The sequence below is a fragment of the Peromyscus californicus genome, unplaced genomic scaffold, assembly GCF_007827085.1.
Source record: "Peromyscus californicus insignis strain IS unplaced genomic scaffold, ASM782708v3 Scaffold_8__1_contigs__length_139910024, whole genome shotgun sequence".
Classification (NCBI taxonomy): Eukaryota; Metazoa; Chordata; class Mammalia; order Rodentia; family Cricetidae; genus Peromyscus; species Peromyscus californicus.
The window spans coordinates 116,364,508-116,388,415 of NW_026294606.1; the positions used below are offsets into that span (position 1 = coordinate 116,364,508).

The window sequence follows — 23,908 nt, forward strand, 5'->3', positions numbered from 1 at the left end:
CAGTAGTCAGCAGAGTCCGGTGGCTGTGGGGCCTCCTGGTCTCAAGCTCTGTCCAGCTGGCCTTCCTTCTGGCTGACGCGCGGCCACTGTTTCCTGTGGCCTCTTTCTTGTTCTTCCTGCCCAATGAATGGCGCCATCGGTGGGTTGTGAAAGGTGGATGTGGGGAACTGGGCGGTGCTCTGTGACTCACATGTCGCTGAGACCACTTGCAGATGGAACCGGGCTGAACTCCCTTCACCCTGCCGGTGGGCACAGTGGAGGTGAAGCCCAGCAGCCACAGGGGTCTCTGGCCAGAGAAGCCCTCAGGTTGAGAGTCAGGTATACCTTCCCCATTTCCCTAGCAAGGCTATCTGAAGCTCATTCCTGCCTCTGCGTGTGTGTAAGTGTGTACGTGTGTGTATATGATTCCCCTTCTTCCTGCCTGAACCAGCAGTGACCAGCTCGCGGTGGGTGACTGTAACTTCACAGAACTGATAACCATCATCTGCTAGAGCTGGTTAACTGATTATATATGCACCTCCTCCAAACAGCAGCTCCACACGTCCCATGTCACAAGTCCTTCCCATGCCTGTGAGAGAGGCCAAGCAGCAGAGAGCTCGTGTAGGGTCATGCCCAAGCTGATTGTCAGTGTGTGGATTTGATGGGACCTGTAACCAGCCAAGCACACGCATGAGGCCAAAGACACGGAAGGCATGTGAGTAAGGCCAGATGCAAACCTAACCTTCTGGGCCCTGAGAAGAGAGGAAAGTTGGCAGGAAAACAGAATAAACTGCTGGGCTAGCATCAGGAACAGGAGCGTGGGCCCTTGTGGAGGTAGCCAGGGTCTGGGGGAGGTGATCGACCTGGCATATTTGCTGTGGCCACTGCCTGGCCTGGTGACCCTGTGTGAGCTGTCTGCTGCTTGGCCCCCCTCATAGGCATGGGAAAGACTCGTGACATGAGATGTGTGGAGTTGCTATGTGGAGGAGGTAACCAGCCCCAGCATGTGATGGTAATCAGTGCTGTGAAGTTACATATTCCCCAAGCTGGTCACTGCTGGTCCACGCAGGCAGAAGGGGAATCATACACACATACACACAAACACATTCACGACATACACATGCTTAGGGAAGAGGTAGACCCTACCACTCTGCTGACCCCAAGGAAGTCATGGATAAGGCCCAGCCCTTGGTGTCATAGCCACTCAGATGGACAGAAGACCCTCTTTACTAGCTCCCCTCTCAGATCCAAGCTAGCTCTGCTCCACTCTGGGGTCTTTCTGGGGAGCTGTCCTCTGACTCCCCTTCCTTCCACATGGCTCCCCCTGCTAGGCCCTTTGGACCTGAGGGGGTGTGAGAAGGGATGATGGGTCACACTCTTGTTCTGTAGAAGGTGAGTGGGGAATATAGCCTGGATTCCCAGGTCAAAATCCAGAAGTTCCTGTGTCCCTGAGCTTCCTCTGACGGGAAGATGAGCGCCACTGGGCCTGCCCCTCCTCCACCCAGCCTCCCCTGGCTGCCTCTGCCCCCTCTCCTTGCTTCAGGCAAGGGCAAAGATGTGTGAGATGGTGGGCGCTGACATGCTCGGACCACCCTAGAACCCATGCTGGCTCCATGGGCCTCATGGGTCCCTGAAAAAGGCCTGGTGATCTGCAGACAGAGACATGGTGTCCAGTGTTCCTGGGAGGCCAGACAAGGGCAGCTAGGGAGGTGGAAGAACCAGGCTCTACAGAGCTTCCAGAAAGACCCCATGAGACCAGGGGCTGGCCTGGGGCCCCCCACATTTCAGGGCTAATAGAACTGTAACAACCTCTTCTACCACTTCCACCCCAGCTTATCCCAATGTCTCCCGATCAGCAAGGCCTCAAGCCCTCTGCCAGGCCAGTCCGCATCACCCGGCTACCCTGGTTGTATCACAACCCAGAAAGGTGTCTTTAGAGGCTCCTTTGTTTGTCTTAGTGGAAAAGTGTGTTGTCTACAGACCCTCAGCCTAGAAAGAGCCACCAGGACCAAAGGAGCCCCTTAAAGCCATTAGGGGTCCCGTCCCCTCATCTGAGCCAGCCTTGAAACCAGAAAGAAGTTCAGGGAAGAGGAAACTTGGGGCGATGCTTTCTGCTTGTGAGAGGGGAGAGTGTGTCAGTCAATGGGGCTCAAAGAGACCCTCTCACAGAGACCTCGAGGCCTCCAAGCACTAGGATCCTGCTGGGTGGCCAGCAGGATACTGTTCAGGCAGAGGGGCTTGGGATGAGTTGGTTCTTTCCTCATGAATAGGGACCTAAGAACTCCAAAGCAAGCCAGGCATGGTGGCAAACGCCTTTAATCCCAACACTCTAGAGGCAGAGGCAGGCAGATCTCTGTGAGTTCGAGAGCAGCCTGGTCTACATAGTGAGTTCCGGACAGCCAGAGTTACATAGAGAGACCTGTCTCAAAAAAACAAACACACACACACACCAAACAAACCCAAAGTAGAATCAGGAGCCACTAAAGTTGTGGAGGAAGATCGGAGAGATACACGGCACCAGGAGCTCCCACATGCCAAGATCCCTGCAGGTCCCCAAATCTGCCACATTCATGCCATGGCGTGGGAATTACCAGTATATTTAGAACAGCCAAGACAGCTTCCCACTCACCTTGTCCGGTCACAGAATACCTGGCCTAGTTTACTTCCCAGCTTCTCCTGGAGCATCGAATGGTGGGGGTGGGGGGTGAGTATGGTCCTGGGCTGATCTCAGACTTCAAATACAGAGGAATTACCTTTCTCCCTCCCTTTCTTGACTGCCTCACTATACAGCCCAGGCTGGTCTTGAACTCTCAACCCTTCTGCCTCAGCATCTCAAGTGCTGGGATTGCAGGAGCACCACACTCTGCTTTTTATACCTCTTTATACCTGAACACAGATGGGGACAATCACACATGTCTAATGCGTGTTGCATAAGGAGGAGGGGAGATTTGAGGTGCAGGCTAGAAGCGGGGTTGGGAGAAAAACTGAATCATTTCATTTTAGCAGGCCACCTGCTCCAGACTGGTGGCCAAACTGGTCCATGTATCACATGACCAGTCAGAGTCTGAACTCAGCTCTCAAGAGTGACCTCTTTGGCTGGGGGGCGTTTCACAGGTCCAAAATTGTAAGATCAATGGATTTTATGTCCCAGTCTGGACCCCATGAAAGGCCAATGATGTGGCTACCTAGGTCCTCCTCCACATCAGCAATGTCCAGCTACAGCTGATAGTCATGATCTCCAGTGCACTGAGGTCAAGCCTCTGCCCAGCACCACCCCAGACAGACACCAGCTGCCCATTTCTCTGTTTTCCTGACTGAGAAAGTGTCCCCAGGTGCCTTCTTTCCCACACTGCCCTCTCTTCTTTCCTGATTGGTCCCAAGACATCTGACTCAGCAATGTTAAAAATAGAAGCACAAAAAAAAAAAAAAAAAAAAAGACAGAAACTCTCCAAACTGTGTCGCTTTGCCGTGGCAGCAGATAACAGCTGATTTTTATTTTTCTTCTTGACAATCTCCTACAATTTCCAAACTCTCTACAAAGATCTTTAATATCAAAAGACAAATGAATTGGTATTTAAAAAAGAGCATTCTTCCCAACTTGAAGGCTGAAGACAAGATGAAATGCTACCCCCTGCAGGAAGTCCTCCTGGATTCCCAGTCACGAGCGGTGGTTCTCCAGCCCTATAACTAAAGCTCCAGGACATTGTGGAAGCTTTCAAGGGCTACTGCCAGGTCTGGTTATCTATGTTTTTACCACCCGGCACAAGACCAATGTGTGTTAGTAGGTCAGAATTCACAACAGGCAGTGAGTGTCCTCAGCGCCATCTGCTGTGACTGGAAGAATTCCCCTCAGGAGACCATCAACCTCCGCCAATGTCACCAGAGAGGGCTGTCTTGGTCTTCAGAAAGTTGGGTTGAAAAAAGCCCCATTTCCCACAGTTCTTGCCGGAGGGAGGCGTCAGAGAGGCGGAAACTCCTCTGAGGCGTGAGCACAGGAGAGGCAGCTTGGAGAGAGGCTCAGACAGGCTAGCCTGGTCCAACCCAGGAACCTGCCCTGAGCCAGAGGTGGCGAAAGGCCAACGCCCACAGCAGATAGACCTTTGTAGCAGCTCCTGGGAACTGCTACCCCAAAATCACAGCATTGGCCTGGGACCCCAAGCTGCAGGTGGGGGCTAGGGGACCACAGAGGAGGAGGGGGGTGCGGAAGGAAGAGGAGGGCTGGCAGGCAGGTGGGGGGAGGTGCTCACCTCCTGAGGGGCTCTGGCTCCAAAGCTTCTCCCAGCCCATCTACCCTCAGTACCACCCTGGGGATCAAAAGTCAGAGGCAGGCAGAGGGCTGCATGGTGACCACAGGGACAGAGCGGCAAGAGCCAAGGCAGCTGTGTCTCAGGCAGAGGCAACAGTTAGGATGAGTCATCCTCCAAGATCTAACCTGACCCTAGCTTGGGCCTGCCAGTCTCAATACCCATCAGCACCAGCTGGGCCCAGAGGTGACCAGTAAGGCAACGCCTCAGCCTCAGCCTGACACAGCAGTGAGGACAGCCCCACAGCCAGCATAGCAGTGTGCTTCGGGGACCAGATCTGGGAGCGGAGTAGTCCCCAAGGCCAGCAAGGTGTCTATCTATCAGAGCAACCGCCCTATCCTTCCAAGGACCAGGGCCTTCTCAAGTATGCCACTAACCAACCAAGGCTGGGCACAGCACCGAGCCACAGACAATGTGAGCAGACGCCATGCATGTGTCCTCCCACGGGGAGGTGGGGCGGTGGCCTAGATGCGGCTGGAAGAGGTGCTGCCGGAGCTGATGGGGAGCTTGACGCTGTCCGAGTTGCTCTTCAGAGGGGAGGGACCACCTCGGGCCTGGAGCCGCATGGACCAGTACCACAGGAAGATGAGGAAGCCTGTGGGCAGTAAGGCACATGCACCATCAGTGGCCAGACGCCAACTGGCCCTTGGTCCCTTCTCAGAGTCCCTCTGTGCCAAGGGTCCAGCCATACACTCATGGCCCTGGAGCCACTCAGGATGATTCAATACACTGAGACATATCAGTGGTTCAGCATTGGCCTTACTCAGAAGTGCTGGGAATCTCTGATCCGTACCTCATAGGGGACAAGATGGAGATGTCTAACAACAGGACTTTGGAACAAATCCCCTCACCCCATTCCATCCCACGATGACTCCATTGACTCTGACATGGCCATGTGACCCCTGTTCAGTCAGCACAGCCAAGTGCAGAGATGTATAGTCCTTTGTGTCTGAATACGGGAGGAACGGGATGGAGGGGTGTGGACCCTACTGGTCTCAAGCTGGGGCCTCCAGGATCCTACCTCCAGCCCTCACTGCCTGACCTTCAGCCACACTCGCCTCCCCATCCTCCCAACACTTGTTCTAACCACAGGGCTTTTTCTTTTGACCTGGAGCGCTCCTATACCAGAGCTCCCTGGCCTCTGCCATAGACAGGACGCCCTAGGCATCTTAAGAGGCACAAAGGATCAGTGTGTCTGAGTGAGCTACAGTTTGCCTCTCCGACAAGCCCCCTGTGATTCTGACACTGTTGACTCAAGACCACTGTCCACTCCAGCCCGGATGCCACACTTGTCGTGGCCTACCACAGCTCTCCTACTCTCTGAGTCTCATTGGTGGCTACACACTTTCTTGACCACACTGTCTCCTGCATGAGGACTGAGTGGGCTGCTCATGCCACGACCCTGGGGCTCAGCATGGGGCCTGCACGTAGTAAGTGCTCAATAAAGCCCTGTCCTGCATGTGGCCTGGTGCACTCATTTTGGAGTGAGACAGCTGAGGCCCAGAGAAGGGAGCATTTGGGGTTCCCTGGGCATCTCTCCCCTTTGCTCCACATGTGGACAGCATACACCAGTTGGAGGGGCAAGGGCCACTGAGTAGGGGCAGGGCCCTCAGCATGCCTACCTTGGAAGGAAGTTATGATGCTGAAGAGGTACAGGATGACAAGCTGGAAGGTACCGGAAGCAAAGGAGAAGAAGATCAAGGCCCAGGGAAGGCCGAGGACCAGGCTGAGGCCCAGCAGAGTCAGCATGTGGGGCCACTTCTGACTGTGTGAACGAAGCCGCAGGATCTGCACCACCATGGTGGCCAGCATGGCCGTGTTGAACAGGAACACCAGGCTGAAGAGGCCCAGGTTAGTGACGTAACTAACCAGCGAGTCCCGGATCCAGCACCTGGGCGAGAGTGGGCGGCTCAGCACGCGGGAGGCTCAGCTTAGGAGTGGGAAGGGCAGCCGGGCCCTGGAGGGTGCTGGGCTAGGCGTTGGGACTACTCATCGGTTACAAGTATCGCTGGCTTTCTGTCCTCGTGCCATTTTTAAAGTTAACTTAGCTTTTAAAAAAACTATTATTTTTATTATTTTTAATTATGCGTATGTGTCTACATGTGGGTATGTTCCCATGAGTGCTGGTGCACATGGAGACCACAGAGGTCAGAGGTGTCAGAACTTTTGGAACTGGAGTTACATGTGGCTGTGAGCTGCCTGATGTGGGTGCTGGGACCCAAACTCAGGTCCTCTGTGAGAACAGTACGCACTCTTAACCACTGCTGTCTTTGGTGGTGTTTTTAAAGACATATCTAGGTATCCAGTCAGATAACTTAAAAGAAGGAAACCACGCTCTTGACGGTACAAGGTTGAGGCAAACCCACCAGGTCTGGTGCTGGGGTGGGGGAGCACAAATGTCATCTGCATGGACCCAGTGGAAAGCATTCCTTCCAGGTCTGGTGCTCAAGAGCCCTAGCTTCAGGTCTAGTTTCAGGACGTCCACTGCCAGCTGGCGTAAACTAGGAGGGCAGAGAAGGGCTTCTCCTGACCCCACCTCCACATCAACCCCACTGCCATATCATCTGAGCCACAATGTGGCCAAGAGTAAGCCCCCATGCCCTCAGAACCAGTGGATGTGGCAAGGGAGGCTGATGGAAGGCCGTGTGGCCCAGCACCTCTCCACTGAGGTTCAGAGAAGGGCCAGGCTCTGCGCATAGGCACCTGACTGCTGAGGGGCAGACTTGGCCCCTCTTAGTCCCTGTGGTCCGTGGCCCTGGGTTCTGGCCACTGCCAGGCCCATTTCTCCAGTTCACTGGAGCCGGTAGCTTCCTGGTCAGCATGACAGGTGAGGCTGCTGTCCCCGTCCCTCCCTCGAGGCCCACACTCCTGCTCCTGCCACAGCTACTCACATAGAAGGGTAGATGACACGTTCCGGAGTCCGGCGCACAGCCAGGATGATGGGGCCATAGTTATTCACATCGACCAGCGCCACCAGAGTGACCAGGAAGACAGGAAAGCCTGTGGGCAGCAATCAGAGGCTCTGGCTCCGCCCTCTGAGCCCCTTTCCTCTGCCCCCAGTGGACCTGAGCAGGTCCGCTCTGGTTCCCCATAACGGGTAGGCTCTCTTTCAGCTCTGTCCTGTCCCTTCCTGAGTCTCCCAGGAGAAAAGGCCTGCGGCTGAGGCATGGTCAAAGAGGGAAAATGAGAGGATGCTGGGGCTGTGGGGGTGCGCAGTGAGAGGACACCAGGGACTCTGGCAGAGAGGACAACTTGGACTCACTAATAAGTAGAAATGGAAAGTGCCATGGGAGCCCCTTCACAGAGCCAAGGCTGCCATAGCCAGCGGGACTTTGGTGAATCCTCGGCAGAAGGTGAATGAGAGGGACACAGGAAGAGCAGCAGCCAGTGGGGTCAGCGGTGTGGGGAGGTCAAGGTCTGTGCAATGTCCAAAGTGACCCACGGTAGGAAACTCTGGGTCGCAGTCTGACTTGAGTAGTCCAGGTCACAGGTAAAGTGAATTGTCACCGGCCAAGAACAAAGGCCAAAGCCACAGAAACTCTGCCACGTAGGTTTCTGGGGATCCACTGGAGTCATTGCTAGCCTAAGTGTCCCCAGTCCAGGTGGAGGACCTGGTTGGTCTCCCTCACAGGGAAGGGCAGAGCCTGCTGTCTGTGCTTGCCCAGGAGCCTCGTGGACAGTGGAGGAGATGGTGGGTTCTGGGGTCCACTCTCCCCTGCCACTTACCCCAGCCCATGATGCTGAGCTTGAGCAGGTAGCCAGGGACGTAGGTATCGAAGACCTCTACCACCAGTCGGTAGAGATTGTAGCCCTCGAGGCCCATCCAGGAGAGACAGGCAAGCAGGGAGAAATGCAGGAAGATGGCGCTGGTACGGCAGGCTGCTTCAGAGCCTGCCAGTGCCACGGGCTCGCTGAGCAGGAAGCTCACATCCAGCAGGAAGACAGCCAGCAGCAGGTTCATGTGCACCTTAATGGTGTAGTCACGCGACTTCCTCCTACAAGGAGCAGGTGCAGGTGGGCCGGGGCGGGGGCGGGGCGGGGGCGGGGGCGGGGCGGGGGCGGGGGCGGGGGCGGGGGCCGGGGCCGGGGCGGGGCCGGGGCGGGGGCCGGGGCGGGGCCGGGGCGGGGGCGGGGCGGGGGCGGGGGCCGGGGCCGGGGCGGGGCCGGGGCGGGGGTCGGGGCGGGGGCCGGGCCGGGGGCCGGGCCGGGGCCGGGCCGGGGCCGGGCCGGGGGCCGGGCCGGGGGCCGGGCCGGGGGCCGGGCCGGGGTCGGGGTAGGGGCCGGGGCCGGGGCCGGGGCGGGGGCGGGGCGGGGGCCGGGCCGGGGGCCGGGCCGGGGTCGGGGTAGGGGCCGGGTCGGGCCCTATTTTGTTCTCCCTCCTTTTTTTCCCCTCTTCCCTATGCCCCTCTTCCCGAAACCTTCCATGTCTGCTTCATGGCTGTCTGCCCGTGTAACGATGAGTAACTGCGGACATCTGCCCAGCAGCACAGTGTGGTGTACCTGTACCCCAGGATTCTAAGGAGTTCCAGAGTTGCAGACACTGGCCCCAATATAACCATCCTCTATACTGCCCTGGGCTGGTCCAGTCCACCTCAGACCGCCTTCTCCTCTACACAGTCCGAGGATGGGGCTGGCAAAGCGTCTGATGCGGGAAGCATGCATTTCCTATTATTCCCCTGCCCCTGTGCTCAGTGCTCTGGCCACCTCAGCCTCCACAAAGCCGGTCCCTGTCCTCAGAAGTGCATGCCTAGCCTTGGTGTCCAGCTGCAGATGCACCTGGTCATGATGCACCTGCTTATGACACACCTGTACCCAGCTCCACCCCTCCTCCTGCTTCAGGACCATTGAAGACCTGCTGAGTGTCTCCTAGAGTCAAGAGTGTTTCTCCTCCACCCAGGCAGGCCCGGGGCCTAACTGACCTCAATGTAGGCTACATCACACGCTGACAATTAGACAACCTCTGCCATTCCCCCACTGCGAGGCCTCAAAAGTCTGCTACCCCCTTTGAACAGTGTGTGGCATGTGGCTACTCCAGGCGAAGTCACCTAGCCCGTTTCCATCCCCACTGTGTTGTCGTTACCCTGTGTGCCCTGTGGTTTGGGTTCTAATTGTGCAGATCCTCAGTGCGAATGCTGCATCAGCTAATGTTACCGTTGGCATCCAACGGCCACCGGGTGAGGCGCTCAGCAGGCAGCCCACCCACGGCTTCCCAACAATGCACGTATTTTGGATAAAGCAAGCCAAAATAGGCGTCCTAGCCTACAGGGATGAAGCAGAGCTACCCTGCTTCCTCTGGCCTACCTGGAGCAGAGGTAGGCAGCAATGGTGAAGACACAAGCCAGAGCAGAGATGACACAGCCCACGTAGGACAGGAGCGTGAGGTAGTGCTTGTGAGTGGCTTCTACCTCCGTGGATGACACCTGTGTGGGGACAGGATGGTGGGCTCAGCATGCTCCCCTCCCCACTGGCCAGTGCGTGCTCCTGAACAGGCTGGAGCTAGCAAGTCCCTCCCACCTGAACGCCCCTCTGGAGGCCTCTGTGACTTCCTCCCATCCCAGGCAGTCTCTGACCCACAAAGACCAGGAATCATCACCCAAGAAGTAGGCTCTGGCCCAGCCTGAGACGCACAAAGCCCTAGCTGAGGCAGCTTTAGCTGAGGATTGTCCATTTGACAATGGTATCAGGCACCAGCTACCAGTAGAAGCTGTGACCAGAATTTGAATTCTTCTGGGACCACTGAAACTGCTTCAGGCCTGTGGCCCAGGAGATGCTCACCATGTGTCCTTGGAAGAGCTGGTATCAGGCAGAGTATGCATTTTTGACTGGGCATATTTTCTCCTCACAGTGGGTTTATCGGGATGTAACCACATTGTGAGTCAAGAAGAATCTTTGTTTCTATGGTGTTCAACACAAAGGTAAGCTCCCCAGCTTCCCACGCCAAGGGATTCTGGGAGCGTGAGGTTGGGTCAATAAAGCCCTTGAGATTTGGAGACTACAAGAGCCCATCTTAGTGCCTTCTGGTTGGAGGCATGTAAGAGTTTCCTGGCCCAGGCCTGTGGGTGGGGATCTACATTTTCACCACGCACCAAAACTTGAGAACAAATAACGAACAAGAACTTAATAGACCATCAGCTAATGACCTGTGCGGCCTCAGATGTGTTACTCGGGCTCCTCTGAGTAGGACGATGATGGGAGCTACCTTGGATGGTTACTTGGGATTAAATGAGTCCGTGGGTTCCAAGTACATAACACAGCACACGAGCTTGGCCTGTGGCCGCACCGCAAGAGAGTTATGGCGGAGATACCTACCATCAACACTGCAAAGTAGGTCAGGTGGCTGCACAGGCAGGATGTCTGTGTGTCTCTGTGGACCGTCTCACAGCCCGCGCTGCTCCAGCTCCCAGGGTCGCTCGCTGAGGGGAATCCATGGGACTCTGCTCAACCACCATGCCCTCGGTACAGACTGGCCCATTCCTGCAAGCTTGTCCTCCACCAACAGACCCCTGGCCTCCGTCGCTCCCTCCTCTAATCCATCCCTGGGGATCCTCATCCCTCCCAGGGACCCCTTCATACTCACATGTTGGGTCTTCAACCCAGAACACACACTGTAGAGTCACATTCTTCTGTGGGGACAAGAAGAATGGGCGCTCCATCACTCACCCTGTTTCTTCCATAGTCAGCTCCCCATGTTTCTCTACAGCCCACCCTGTGTTCTCTTTGCCCACCTCCCGTGCTCCCTCTATAGCCCGCCTCAGTATTCTGTCCAGTCTACCTTACCTTTCATTCCTTCTACGGCCCACCCTTCATATTCTCTTCACAGCCCACCGGGCACTTCTTCCCCTCCCCCAGTCTGGGACCTGGCTGTTGGGTGCTCTCAGCCAGGCCACCTTTCCATTACAGACAAGTGAGCTGGGAGGGATGGGAGCAGGAAGGGACCCTAGCCCTGTGGTGGGCTTGTTCACACTTACCGGCTGTGGCTGGTGCCGGAAGGTGAGTACCACGGGCTCCGAGAGGTTGCTAATTTTGGTGTTCTGCACAACAATACCCAAGACCTTCTCACCCAAGACTTGGCTGGAATTCTTGTCCTAGGTGTATGAGGTTGGGGGACAGGTCAGAGGTTTAAGGCTGAGAAGAAAAGCTAAGAAGGCCTCCACCCACTCTTGCTAGACTACTATCACTTCTAGGACTTTGCTTTGAGAGCCTTGTGGGTCATTCACACTGTCGTGAGAACAGCACCACTTACACCTCTCCCAGGAGATTTGTGCATGGCAGTGCCCTTTCTGCTTTTATGGGAGAGGCCTTGGCTCCTGGAGGAGAGAGATTAGTTACTGTCTTCCCACCTCTCTGTCAGATACACAAAACCAGTTCCCCAAGGGGAGACTCCATACCTGGAACAAGGCTTGGCTGCTGAAGTCCACTACCAGGAGCCTCTTGGCGGCATCCCCACGCCGGCCTCTAGTCTGCTGGAAGAGGGCCCGGGGCAGCAGCACTGAGTACGCCTGGACCTCACTCTGCTCCTCCTGCAGATCAAGGACCCTTAGTGCCTGGCCCAGCATATGCCCCAGGTTCCCCACAACCTTGCACCAAACAACCCCCTTCTAATCACTGTGCTCTGGGCAACGCCACAGAGGCCAGGGAGTCAGGTGACGGGAGTATAGGCTAGGAGGCCCGTAGTGGAGTCTTATAATCTGGGTCTTCAAACACCAGCTCTCCCATGGGCTGTGGATTGTCCCTGGACCCAGGGAAAGCCAAGGGGTACCACGCTATATGGAGTGCTCCCATCTTCCCTTTTGCCCACCCCACCCTAGGTCACCTGACCTCCCGCTGGGAGTGGATTTGTAGATCCTCTAGCCCGGCTGTGGGTGGCAGCTTCCACACTGTGGCGTTGACCAGGTCCTCCTCAAAGGATACTGTGTCTCCCACGAAGTTCACAGAGGTCAGCTTTGACTCTAGGCTCTGTAACTGCCTGGTGTGGAGGAGAGCATGGTAGGTAGCAGAGGGAAGGGCCAGGGCAGGGGATCTGGGTACACAGGACAGGCAGGAACAGAGAGGAGAAGGGGCCAAGGACAAAGGACACGAGGCAGCTGGGTATGGAAATGAGGGAATGGTAGCAAGGGACATTGTTCTGGAATTCAGTCCATGGCTCTGACCCACTTATGCCTGCGCTGGTCCCAGCCTCTCAGAGATGCAATGTGCCAGACTCCAGAACGGAGTCCCTTGTGGGGAAGAGGCTGGGCACTGCCTGACTGTGAGCTGTATCTGTCTCTGCTGACATCGCAGCAGGATCCAGTCGAGGAGATCCAGCCTCAGGGAAGGTATCCCCAGCTTCTCCAAACCCAGATCTCCCACTGATCCCTAAAATGGTAATCCACACTCACTGGCTGACGAGCGCTGCTGAGGGCCGCCTGGGGGCCTTCTGAGGATGCTGCAGGAACCTGTTAAGGAGCTGCAGTTCCTTCTTCAGATCACACAGGTCCACAGACGAATTGTGGGAGACCTTCTGTGGGGCATCTGGGAAAGCAAGAGACCACCTAAGGTTGCCACCTAAAGCAATGGCCAGCTCACACCCCTGTGTAACCCTCATGTGGTACTCCACGCTTTCATTTACTTTACAGAAGGAACCGAGGGTCCAGGAGGCAGAGAGGACCACAGGTCACTGAAACATGAGGAAGGCTGTGTCTCCTAGGGTCTGCTGCACATGAGTATAGAAAGCTCTGAGGGCCCGGGCCCAGCAGATCTTCTTTGGAAGAATGTGGGTTCTGTGTGCCAGCTCTGGGGACCTCACAACCTCTAGCCTGTCTCCAGGACCCTCTACCTGAACCTCTGAGAACTTGGGCATCTCCAGGATTGAGGAGACCCAGGTGGTAAAGGCAGGTGGGAAAAGCATCCGTTCCCTAACCCACAAGGGCGTGGTCCCCAGGCCTCACTGCTTTCCTAATCTTTGACCCTCTTAAGTCTTCCTGTCCCTACCAATCAGCTGCTAGATTCACATCCCAAACCCCCAACGTGTTAGCTGTGTAGTTCTCTGTGCCTCAGTTTCCTCTTTATTGACACGAAGGCATATGAAATGCCTACAGTTCATGTTGCTTCTATCTGTACTTTGTTGTTGTTGTTGTTTTTCAAGATTTTTTTTTTTTGCTTTCCGAGACAGGGTTTCTCTGTGTAGTTTTGTGCCTGTCCTGGATCTCACTCTATAAACTAGGTTGGCCTTGAACTCACAGAGATCTGCCTGTCTCTGCCTCCTTGAGTGCTGGGATTAAAGGCGTGTACCACCACCACCCAGGTGTACTTTGTTTTTTTTTTAATAATTTAATTAGTTAATTAATCTATTTATTTATCTATGTGTGTATACATACATGTATATGTGTCCATGCTGCAGAGACTAGAGGAAGACGTGGGGGCTCCTGGATGGAGTTACAGATGTTTGGGGGCTACCCGATGTAGGCGCTGGGAACTGAACTCAGGTCCTCTGCAAGAGCAGCAACTGCCCTTAACCACTGAGCCGTCTCACCAGCCCTTGTACCCTGACTAGAAGCTGGACTGTGGCTCTGCCAGTGCTGACATTTTCTAGTGTTACACCCCCAAGACAGGTTGTGATCCCCACCACCCTCCACTCCCTACATCCTGACCTGCATGTGTTTATAAGTATGACCTCCAGGTGTGCACTGCACCCCAAGACTCGTAAGTAATAAATTCCCTCCATCTCTTGCTCTCTGTGAGAGTTAATATTGATTAACTACCTGACAGGATCTAAATCGCCTAGGACGCAAGCCTTGAGGCGTGTCTGTGAGGGGTTATCTAGATTAACTTAATAGAGGTGGGAAGATCCACCCTACAAGTGAGCAGCACCATTCCCTAGACTTGGGTCCTGGGCTGGGCAAACAGGAGGAAAGCTTGCCGAGCAGAAATATTCCTCACACTGCTTTCTGACTGTGGATGCAAATGACCAGTTGCCTCCAGCACCTGCCGCCAGGAATTCCCTACCATGATGGATGGTACCCTAGAACTGTGAGCCAAATCAACCTTTTCTCCCTGAAGTTGCTTCAGTCAGAGTATTTTATCATAGAGAGGAAAAGTAACTAAGGCACTCTCCTAATGGCTGAAGAGATGCCATGGCCATCACAAAGATCTTAGATCATAAGAGGGACAGACAAACGGTCCAGGGCATGTATGTGTGACAGGGCTGATGTAGGCGTTCTCCAGTGTCACCCTCTACCCGGCTCCACCTTCCTACCCTCACCTCTGCTTTTCCACAGAGCTTCCAGAAGTTCTCCTTGGATCCCACTCCTCCCCTCCTCAGACACCTTTCGAGGCTGCTCAGGTTTGGTGACTATGGCGGTCATCAGAACCCAGGTCCACCATGCCTCCCATCCCACCTCCTTTTGTTCCTTACTGTGGAAAGAGAAGAGGAAGCTGGCAGCCTCAGGCAGGCTGGAGTTCTGGGGGCTCCGCCAGGAGCTGACGGAGGTGGCGAGCAGTGGGGCCCCCTGCTCCAGGCTGTGCTCCTGTTTCCGGAAGCAGAGGAGGCTGGAGGCTCGGCTACTCAGCAAGTAATCCTTCTTGCCATAGCGCAGGTGGAACCTCCCGGTGTGGCGGCTCCAGTAGAGGCAGAAGTGATAGAGCCCTCTGGGCTCTGGGAAGTCGTAGGAGGAGTTAGGGACTGCAGGGAAGGGGGCACGGATCGTGAGGGCCTCCTCTGTGTTCCACACAGAGATGTGCAGCTCTGAAATTTGGTCATAATGGAGGAGGCTCCGTTTCGTCTGGTTCCGCTGGCCACAGAAGCGGAAGTCCTCTCGGGGGCTGCCACCATGGGCACCTGAGGAGGCAGAGGCTATAGATGGGACCAGCCATGGGCAAGGACCTGGGATTCACACACATTCCAAAGCTCTATACTTCAAGGGTCTATATCTTGTATATACAATGTCTTTCTCCTGCTCAAAAATTACTGGTTTCAAAATAAGAAGAAAAAAAAAAAACCCTGAAAACAAAGAATGATTTCAAAGTCAAAAACCCAAGTTTAATAGTATTTAGTGAGACCATAGTTGCCATTGACTGTTGCACAAGCGTGCACTGTCCAAGAACGTTCCCTGCAAAGGAGTGAGAGGCTGACACCCAGTCCGTGATCCCCATCCCAAGCTGTGCTCTGTGGGGCTGAATCTCGGAAAGAAGAGCTGTCCTCAACCAGCTTAAGCGGTGCTTTGCAGACCCACCCCTTACCCTAAGAGTCCACACACAGACATGGAGGTCTTAAAGTCACAACAGTCCCAGGGCCCCAAGAAAGCCTACCTGGAGCCAGGAGGAACAGACTCAGTAGGAAATACCCCATCGGCCACAGCAGCTGGACAGCCATTGTACTTCCCAGAAGTCAACACCTGGAAAAGAGTGAGAGCATTATAGGGGGCCGCCCCACAGTGAGAGGCCTGTGTACAGGTGGGGTATGAGCTAGAGGTCATACAGAAATGGCCAGACCTCTCCAGAGCAGCCAGAGGCTATTGGGGTACAGCCACCACTGCCTTTTGTTGCTCTGCCGCATAGTTTAAGTGGCTCACAGAGGGTCCCAGAGGCCATAGAGCAGCCCTGTCTAGAACCCACCTGCAGCTACCATCTTGCAGCTACCAGGAGATACAGGGCAATGGGCTGTCTGAGTTTTCACTAGGAACCGCGCATCACAGTCCCCGAGGTCTGGTTACTGGAAGCCTGCCTCTGGGACCAGTCTTAACTGCATTTGATACCCCAACCCCTACCCCACTGCCTGGGTCTTCTATCCCCACACCACCAGCTGGCCCAGTCACTCCTCATTCAGCCTGCTTGTCCCTGGCCACCCAGAAACAGTCTAGCACAGGAAAGCAGCAGGGTGAACTAGCAGGAAGGACGCTTTCTGTCATGACCACCAGGGGGAGCCAGCCACCAGGGCCTGGGAAGCTGGAGCAGAGAAGTGTGATTTTTCTTTGTGGTGTCCCACCCCCCCCACACACACACACCTCCACTCCTACCCCTCCCTCCCGTGCCCGATGAGGGTCAGTTCCATCCACGCCGCACTGACTCCATGGGCCACTAATTAGCTGAGTGCCAGCTGGCTACCAGCCTGGGCACCTCTTTACCCTATACCTACATGAATGCACATCAACACTGAAAGTATCCTTCATTGTTGGCTCTCCCAGCTGGCCCAGTGACCAAGCTGGGTGCTGACATACCCAGACTATCATCCCTCAGCCTGTGGGGAACTGTGTCAGACCACAGTGACAGCCACTCATCTGCCACAAAACCAGGCAAAGGAAAGCCTAGGAACTTGGGGCACAAAAGGAGTCTGAGTTTGGAGGAAGATTAGAAAGGCCTCCTAGAAGAGACGGATGCTGAACTCAAAGCCAAGGTGGTCCAAGCAGGACCTTACTGTCTCCTTCTCGGGCTAGCCTCATTCTGGTCATGCTGGCCCGCAAGTGAGAGCCAGTCCCGCGCACCCAAACATGAGGAACAGAACTTCAGTTCCTGAGGCCATGGTCCTCATCTGGTGCTGGAGCATCACACAGAGAACAGGAAAGTTGTGGGGGCAGCTAGTCCTCCATGTGGGCATAAGGCTTCCCTGTATCCTGTCAAACCACCACCAGTCACCTACAACCAGCAGAGGAAGGGCCAGCATCTGGGAACAGGCCAGAGCCCCCCCTTCCCCTCTCTCGGCAGTCCCTGTCACTGTCATTCAGCCTTCAGTCCAAATATCTCTTTTTGCAGGTAGATGCCTCACTTCAACTTGAAGCTCACAAATCACTTGAAAATTTGGTCCAATTTCCACTTTCTGATGTTTAGCTCCGAGGCCCAGAGACAGCCAACAACAACTTCATGAGGTCGCGCAGCTGGCCAGGACGCATGTCCCTCTCAAGGTGGGCCACCGCTGTCAGCAGAGGACCCAGGACAGGACAGAGCCATCTGCCTTGCACCAATCCTTCCTAATTGGCCCTTGAGAGCAAAGGAGGCCAGGAATGGAGTGAGCTCCCCGTCACGGGAGGGACACAGTGAGGCTGGATCACCCTGGATCACCCTGGCAACCCATGGAAGGGATCCAACACAAACAAGGGGCTGACTGCCCCTCCACCTAGTCCCTGCTCCAGCCCAGCTGTGCGGAACCATTCTAAGGAGGACAAGTGCCCCTGTCAGCATTCTTGGGTTTTGATGAGGCGGTGTTTGTTGCTTGGATCTCTTAGTTCGTGGACTCCAGAGCCAGACCACCGGGGTTCAAATCTTAGCTCCTATACTTTACTAGTATGCGTCCCTGAGTAGTTACCATATTTGGGTGTCATTGTCCCTCTCTTAAAAAGAGGATTGCAAATCAAGCCTACCTCAAATGTCATTGTGAGAATTAAGTCTGCTGTTCTCCATAAAGGGCTTTGAACCGGAATGCATACAGGGTACCACTGAAGTCAGACTGCCTCTGCGTCCCTTCCGACCAGCGCATGCCTGCCCGTGACCCAGACCCCTCCCCGCCAACTCCCTATTCTATGCTTTCCTCCTCAGTCCTCTGTCCTCTGCAGGTGGCCAGCTTGGCCTTCAGAGCATTGAGGGGAAATTCCTAGAACATGAGCCTCCCTTCCGGACAGAGTAGCGGGAAGGCTGTGACCCCACCCAGAGAACTTCCCTCCTTTTAGCTGGCCCTGAGTGTCACAGACTCCCAGGGGCTGGAGAGGGAGGAAGGTGGGGGTGGGAGCTGCTCTTCAGACGACTGAGGGATAGCCACATGGGTCAGGGAGAACACTGTCCTGTTTACCCACTTAGCATATTCCTGCCCTCGCTCCTCCCAGGGCTGTCCATATATGTGCATCTGCCGCCCACCTTCATACCCCAAAGGGCCCAGGCAACGCCTGTGATGGAGCCCCTCCCGCTGCTGGCAGACATCCTAAGACCTGGGCACCCTGTTCCCCACAGCCTGCCACCCGACCAGAAGGAGGGGCCTCTGTGTAAGCAGAGGCCCACCTCCTGGGGACTGCCTCTGGCCTGTGCAGATGAAGGACGGCAGAGCAGACCAGCCTCAGCCACCAAACACCAAGCCGCAGCAAAGCTGTGCCACCTGCCACAGCACTGCCAGAACCAGTGGTTACTTAGAAGGTGGGTCCGCAGCCTCACCCCAATAGTAATAGCAACATCTGGAGAGTAGCAGGGTCTCACGGTTTACCATTTCACAGATGTGGAAACTGAGGCTAGAAAAAGGCCACCTCTCTCAAGAGCACACGGGGCTTCTGCTGAGCCCTCTCTTCAAAGGTCCCTAAGGTACACACCCCCTGGTTTGGGGTTCCCCAAAGAGAGTAAAAACAGGAGCTGTGGAAGTCACAGGCACACAGTAGGTAAGCCCAGGCTAGAGCAGAGCTGCTGGGCTGAGCCCCCATTCCCCGTTCTTTCAGAGTGGCCATCCTTGACCTCAGCTTCCTCCGGTAAACATGCAGAGAACAGAACAAGCTGAGCCAGCCTGACACAATGGAGTACATCACAGGGTCCCCAGGGATCCCGCAGAGTAGAGGGGGCAGGGCTGTGTGATCCCACACACCCCCATTCCTAGCATGACTGGTTGCTGGGGGAGGTCCCCCACAGTCCCAGAGCTCACTTTCTCTTGAGGCCTGAGTCACTTCCCCTGCCATCCTGCGTGGACCCGCGTCACCTAGACACGGTCAGCTCCTGGAAAACCCATTTCCTCCTAGGATGGAGGTGGAAGTTGAATGGTTGGAACTAGGAGAGCTCTGGATTAACAATTCCCAGGCAGCAACCTCAAGTGTCCAGTGGGACCCATTCACACACACTGGGGTTACAGGTTATCCCAAGGGTATATACCATAGCCTCGGGCCTTTGCCAGGATTTCCTGGATTCTGAATGGCAGAATTCCACTGTGATCTTCCGCTCAACGCCTGAGTCTACAGGAATACCGGCTTCTTCCCAGGCACACACAGCCCTATGTATTTCCCTGCCAAGGGCTGGCCCCATTAGAGGTGCCCCAAACCATCAGTGCACTGGGACCCACCCCAGGAAGATGCTTTGAAGGATATGGTCTGGGTCCTGTGCACCACAGCTCAGGTAGGACTCGGAGCCTGGCTCTGGCTGCATCCAGTGATTGAAAGGCCACATGTGGGAACCAGGAGTACCCAGCAGCTGGACTTGGGCACCATCAGAGCAGGCAAGGGACTGCAGCATTTACTCAGCTGTGAAAGATCAAACCCTGGATAGGGACACAGGCAGCCCACCTCTCCTGATTCCTGTCCCTTCCTCATGGCATGGCATATGGTCCCAGTATTTGGCAAGGGGCTGGTTATCTGAGGTGCCTCCCATGAGATAGCCCATAGGAGGAACGAGGGAGCCAACTAGTTTCCAGGTCTGAGCCTCCTGTGACCAACCCAGGGAGAATGAGGAGAGGCCCAGCTTACCATCAGCTACTTTCTAACCCAAGGCTGTAGAATGTGTTCCTTGAGAGCTCTGGAGGCTCAGAGAGGGAACAGGAGAGACAATAGGGATCTTCAGAGCATAAGCCTGGAGAGCTGCAGGTGTGTGTCCACGGGCCCATGAGCGTGAACTTGCAGTGTGCACTGGGTGAGGAGGGCGGGGAGGAGGGCTGGAGTGGACTACATTATCTCTGCAGAAGAGGAGGAGGCTCGACACATACCAAGGCCAGAGTGGGACCAGGGCACATGAGCTGGCTGACCCAGGCCTGAATGTGCGGCCTCGTAGAGCACAGGGCTGATCCCCCCTCCAATACTTTCCAGGCTTGGCTCATCAGGACAGCTCCCTAACTCACAAACATCAACCACAGCACATCCGATGCTCAAAGGAGATGCTTACGAAACCCAGGGGGCAGAGCTGCCTCCCCGCTCATTTGGCTCATTTGGCTATGCCCCCCGCCCCCTGGCTTCTGAACACAGCACTTGTGAATGCCGGGCCCTGCTTTCTTTGTCTGCCCCCGCACCACAGTTGGGTGACTGACAGCCAAGCAAGTTGACCCCTCCAGAACCTACCTCTCACTGAGAAGGAGCACTGGGGTCACAGGGCAGCACAGTGACTTCAGGCTTCAGGAATCTGTCTAGACTGCGTGATAATAAAAATCAAGTTGGCACCTGCTGGATGCTGGCAGCTTCCCAGGCCTTACACACCAGGGCTAGGCTTGCTTTTTGTGTGTGTTTGTTTGTTTGTTTGTTTGTTTGTTGTCTTGCACTTAGGCTGGGCTGGCTTCAAACTCACAGCAATCCCCCTGCCTCAGCCCCTCCAGTGCCAGGATTACAGGCTTGAGTCGTCTGGCAGGGCACAGTTGCCATTCTAAACCCAGCCTCGCTATAGGACTGCACAGCTAGCACAGGCTTGACCTTCCTGTGATTTCCTGCCCATGTCCATGAGCTGCAGCACCCTTTGCCAGCCCTGCCCCATGGGGAAACTGAGGGAGGAGAGAGGTGGGCAGTGAGTGCCAGCCAGCAGAGGGCCTGTGGGTACAAAGCACTCTAAGCCTCAGCAGCTGACCATTCGGCAGCTTCCTGCTCCTACAAGTAGACATGCACACGGGAGGCCCTAGGAAAGTCAAGAATCACCACCAAGCAGGGGTGAGCTGGCCTTGGCCACTCCCTTCACCTTCCTTACACACAGGCCCTTCCTGTGATGCTAACATGAGACATATCCACTGTCCTGGGCTCAGGCCTCTGCCTCCTCCACAGCTCCACGGTGACCAGTAGGAAGCAGACAGCGTGTGGGGCTCAGCAGGGATCTATCCAGGTTGGGGAAAGGGACTCTGGAGTCTGAGTCCCCTCCGGCAAGCACTCAGCGCCAGCACCAGCAAGGTCACTGCCACGTAGTGGCCCAGCGCGCTTGACTCTGCAGTCAGCTCACCGTCCACTAATTCTGGAACAGTGCTTATCCAAAGACAGGGAACTCACAACGCGAAGGGCGTACATCACAGCCCAGATCACACAGCAAAGAGGGAGCCAGGCTATGACTCAAACCAAGTCCGGCTAACCTCAGAGCAATGGTTTCAGCCACTGTGGTTACCGGCTCCCTTCCCTCCCTCAGTCTCCCTGGCCTTACTGTGGGGGAACTTGCTCCTTATCTTCGGATTAGAGAGACCTTTGGACTCTATTTTCTCTTGTGCTTTAGCATAGCAAAGGCTCGGGTAAGTCCCACAAGGAGAAACAGCAGAAAGCCTACTGGGGCCAGTCCCGAAACCAATGTGACAGTAGGACCTTCAGCATGGACACCGCGTCATCCGTGTGAAAAACAAGCCCTCAGATACCTTGACACCACACCGTAGCCTATCAGCACACACGCTTCCATGTAAGTGCATACGTGTGTACACACACATACACAGTCTCCAGGCCCTGTCCTTCTCTGAGCTGTCCCCAAGGCTATTAGCTAGCACAAGATGGGCCACTGAAGCCATTTAGGTTGCAGTGATCCCCAGGGCCCCTCATTACCATTCTCTGACACTTCCAGGCGACGGGTCCCCTGTGAGTTTGGGGTGTACTCAGGCTGGTTCTGCCTCCCTTCACAGGCAGTAGTGGCTCATGGGGAAAGGGCAGTACCATGTCTGACTCAAAGTGGCCTGGTCCATTACAGCCTCCCCTAGCCAACTCCGGTCCACGTCCTATCTCCAGCAGCTAAGACACTGGGAATGTTGGAGAGAGCGAGGAAAAGCGAGAGTCGAAGGATGTAGATGCTCAAAGCCAACTGGAGAGTCAGAGAAGCTAAGGGAGAGGGAGTGGGGTAACGTCCAGGGAACCCACATCCGTCATACCATAATTAACCCAGCATGGGCTAGGGCTTGGGCAGTCCAGGGACTCTGGTACCAGCCCTCCTCAGCTTCTTGTCCTGGGTGTTCCAAGCCAGGCCAAAGCCAAGTGTCCAGCACACGCTCATATCCAACGAGCCACTGTGGCCAGCCTCTTGCATTGGTACATGGGGCCGCATCTGCCTCTCAGGGCTGGGTAGCAGTAGCAGTTACAGACACAGAGACCAGCTAAGCCTGGAATCTTAGGCCAGCCTGCCTCTCAGCAGGCCTCAGTTTCCTGCTTTGTCAATGAGCAATTATGACCCCTATCCTCTGCCTGTCACTTGGGCAGATTTACGGTACTTGCAGATGAAGAAGGACCTTACCTCTGCGCTGGCAGTGAGGGACAAAGAGGATGCCCAGCCCTGGCCAGACTTTCTTCCCTTTCAGACGACAGCAGTCTCTATGTCTGCCCGAAGTTCCCCTTTCCCATCTGCTTTCCTGAGCTGCCCAAGGCCACCCGCTGGCTTTCTGGGGGCTACACTGGGCTCCCCTGAACCAGGCAGAATGCCCATCTGTAGACTGTAGGATCTTTCTGTTCCCAAGGTCAGCTACCAAACCTCCCTTTTCTCCTCCTCCTTCCTGGCCCGGAGGCTGCCAGCTCAGGGACACAAAGCCAGGCAGCTCCCAACTGTGACTGGTTCCAAGGCCCCTGCAGGGAGGAGGCAGGAGGCATTGCCCAGAGCCCCCTCCCAGCTCCCTGAGCACACAAAGGTTCCCTCAGCTCCTCTGTGATACCCACAAGCAGGTGCCGGCCCCTGCAGTAACACAGCTAGAGTCAACAAAACACTTCAGAAAGGCAGGGCAGGACTCAACGCTCTTTGAGCAACTGACACATTTATCTGCTTGTGTTTTGAGATGGTGTGTCTCTCTCTGTAGCCCAGCCTGGCAATGAACTTATAATCCTCCTGCCTCAGCCTCCCAACTGTTCGGATTATAAGCCTGAGCCACCAGGACTGGCTTTTATTAACACAGTTAATCTTCTTAAAAACCCATGAGAAAAGGATCACGACCCACTGAACAGATGACCATGAGGCCCCTGGGAAGCCAAGTCACCTGCCAGAGTCACACAGTGAGGAGGGAAGGTTACGTGGGAATCCAGGCTAGCTCCAGAGAGGTCCACTCTTGAGTGGCAAGCTCACCTGCTAGTGAGAGCCTCTATTTAGAAGTCACAGTGAAATGGTCTCCTTGGGTTAAGCTGGCTGCCATCTGTATAAGGCCTCAGTTCAGGGGACTGCATGAACTTACCCAGGTGACCATGGATCACAGGTCCTCTACGGCTCTTCCCAAGGCTGTGTGTGGTGTTTCCAGCCCTCCTCGTCCGGTTATCTCCCCCAACCCTTCTCTGAGACCTGTGCTGTGACCACAGCTGCAGCTGACTCAAAATGTTCAGCTAGAGCGGGAGGGAGTGTGTGGCTACCCCCAACCACTTCCTGGTGGTTCTCCAGACGACTGCTGTTTGAGTCGCCTTAGAGGACCAGCTAGGATGCCCCCAGGGTCCCTGGCAGCCCACCACCATTATCTACGTGTCGGTGTCAGGGAAAGAGGAGATGCAGGGTTACAGGAGAGAGGAGAAAGGAGGGTGCAGAGGAGGGAAAGGAGATGATGGGGGGGGTGTGGCAGTGAGAAAAGGGAGGAAAAGGGAGATAAAAGAGGGCAGGAGCGAAAATCTACCTGGCTTCCTCCTCCAGGCAAAAGAGTGACTGGGCGAAGACTCCCTGTTTGCCGGCAGCCGACTCCTGGAGTAAGGGACACTTTCCCCTAGTACAAGGGGCTGAAGGTCGCATGGAAGCCTGCCCCCCCACCCATCACCACCCCCTCACTAGAGCTTCAAACAAAGGGGGCAGGC

General features: G+C 55.4%; 1 protein-coding gene across 4 annotated transcripts in view; it reads right to left on the bottom strand.

The window, feature by feature from the left end:
* Positions 1-3,437: 3,437 nt before the first annotated feature.
* Adgrg1 (adhesion G protein-coupled receptor G1) overlaps positions 3,438-23,908 on the bottom strand; it is a 30,957-nt gene continuing 10,486 nt past the window's right edge. The window contains exons 1-14 of one of the 4 annotated variants that reach the window (XM_052727873.1): positions 23,734-23,844; positions 15,570-15,655; positions 14,677-15,099; positions 12,662-12,794; positions 12,102-12,249; positions 11,672-11,803; positions 11,252-11,368; positions 10,861-10,906; positions 10,593-10,696; positions 9,585-9,703; positions 8,010-8,278; positions 7,175-7,283; positions 5,906-6,174; positions 3,438-4,878 (exon numbers count right to left, since the gene is read on the bottom strand). In XM_052727873.1, the coding sequence (XP_052583833.1) occupies positions 4,748-4,878; positions 5,906-6,174; positions 7,175-7,283; positions 8,010-8,278; positions 9,585-9,703; positions 10,593-10,696; positions 10,861-10,906; positions 11,252-11,368; positions 11,672-11,803; positions 12,102-12,249; positions 12,662-12,794; positions 14,677-15,099; positions 15,570-15,633 (2,064 nt within the window). In that variant the 5' untranslated portion in view covers positions 15,634-15,655; positions 23,734-23,844 and the 3' untranslated portion in view covers positions 3,438-4,747. Of the gene's footprint in view, positions 4,879-5,905; positions 6,175-7,174; positions 7,284-8,009; positions 8,279-9,584; positions 9,704-10,592; positions 10,697-10,860; positions 10,907-11,251; positions 11,369-11,671; positions 11,804-12,101; positions 12,250-12,661; positions 12,795-14,676; positions 15,100-15,569; positions 15,656-22,385; positions 22,586-23,307; positions 23,595-23,733; positions 23,845-23,908 lie in introns of those variants that run through there. The other 3 variants (XM_052727875.1, XM_052727872.1, XM_052727874.1) reach the window with 3 other exon arrangements.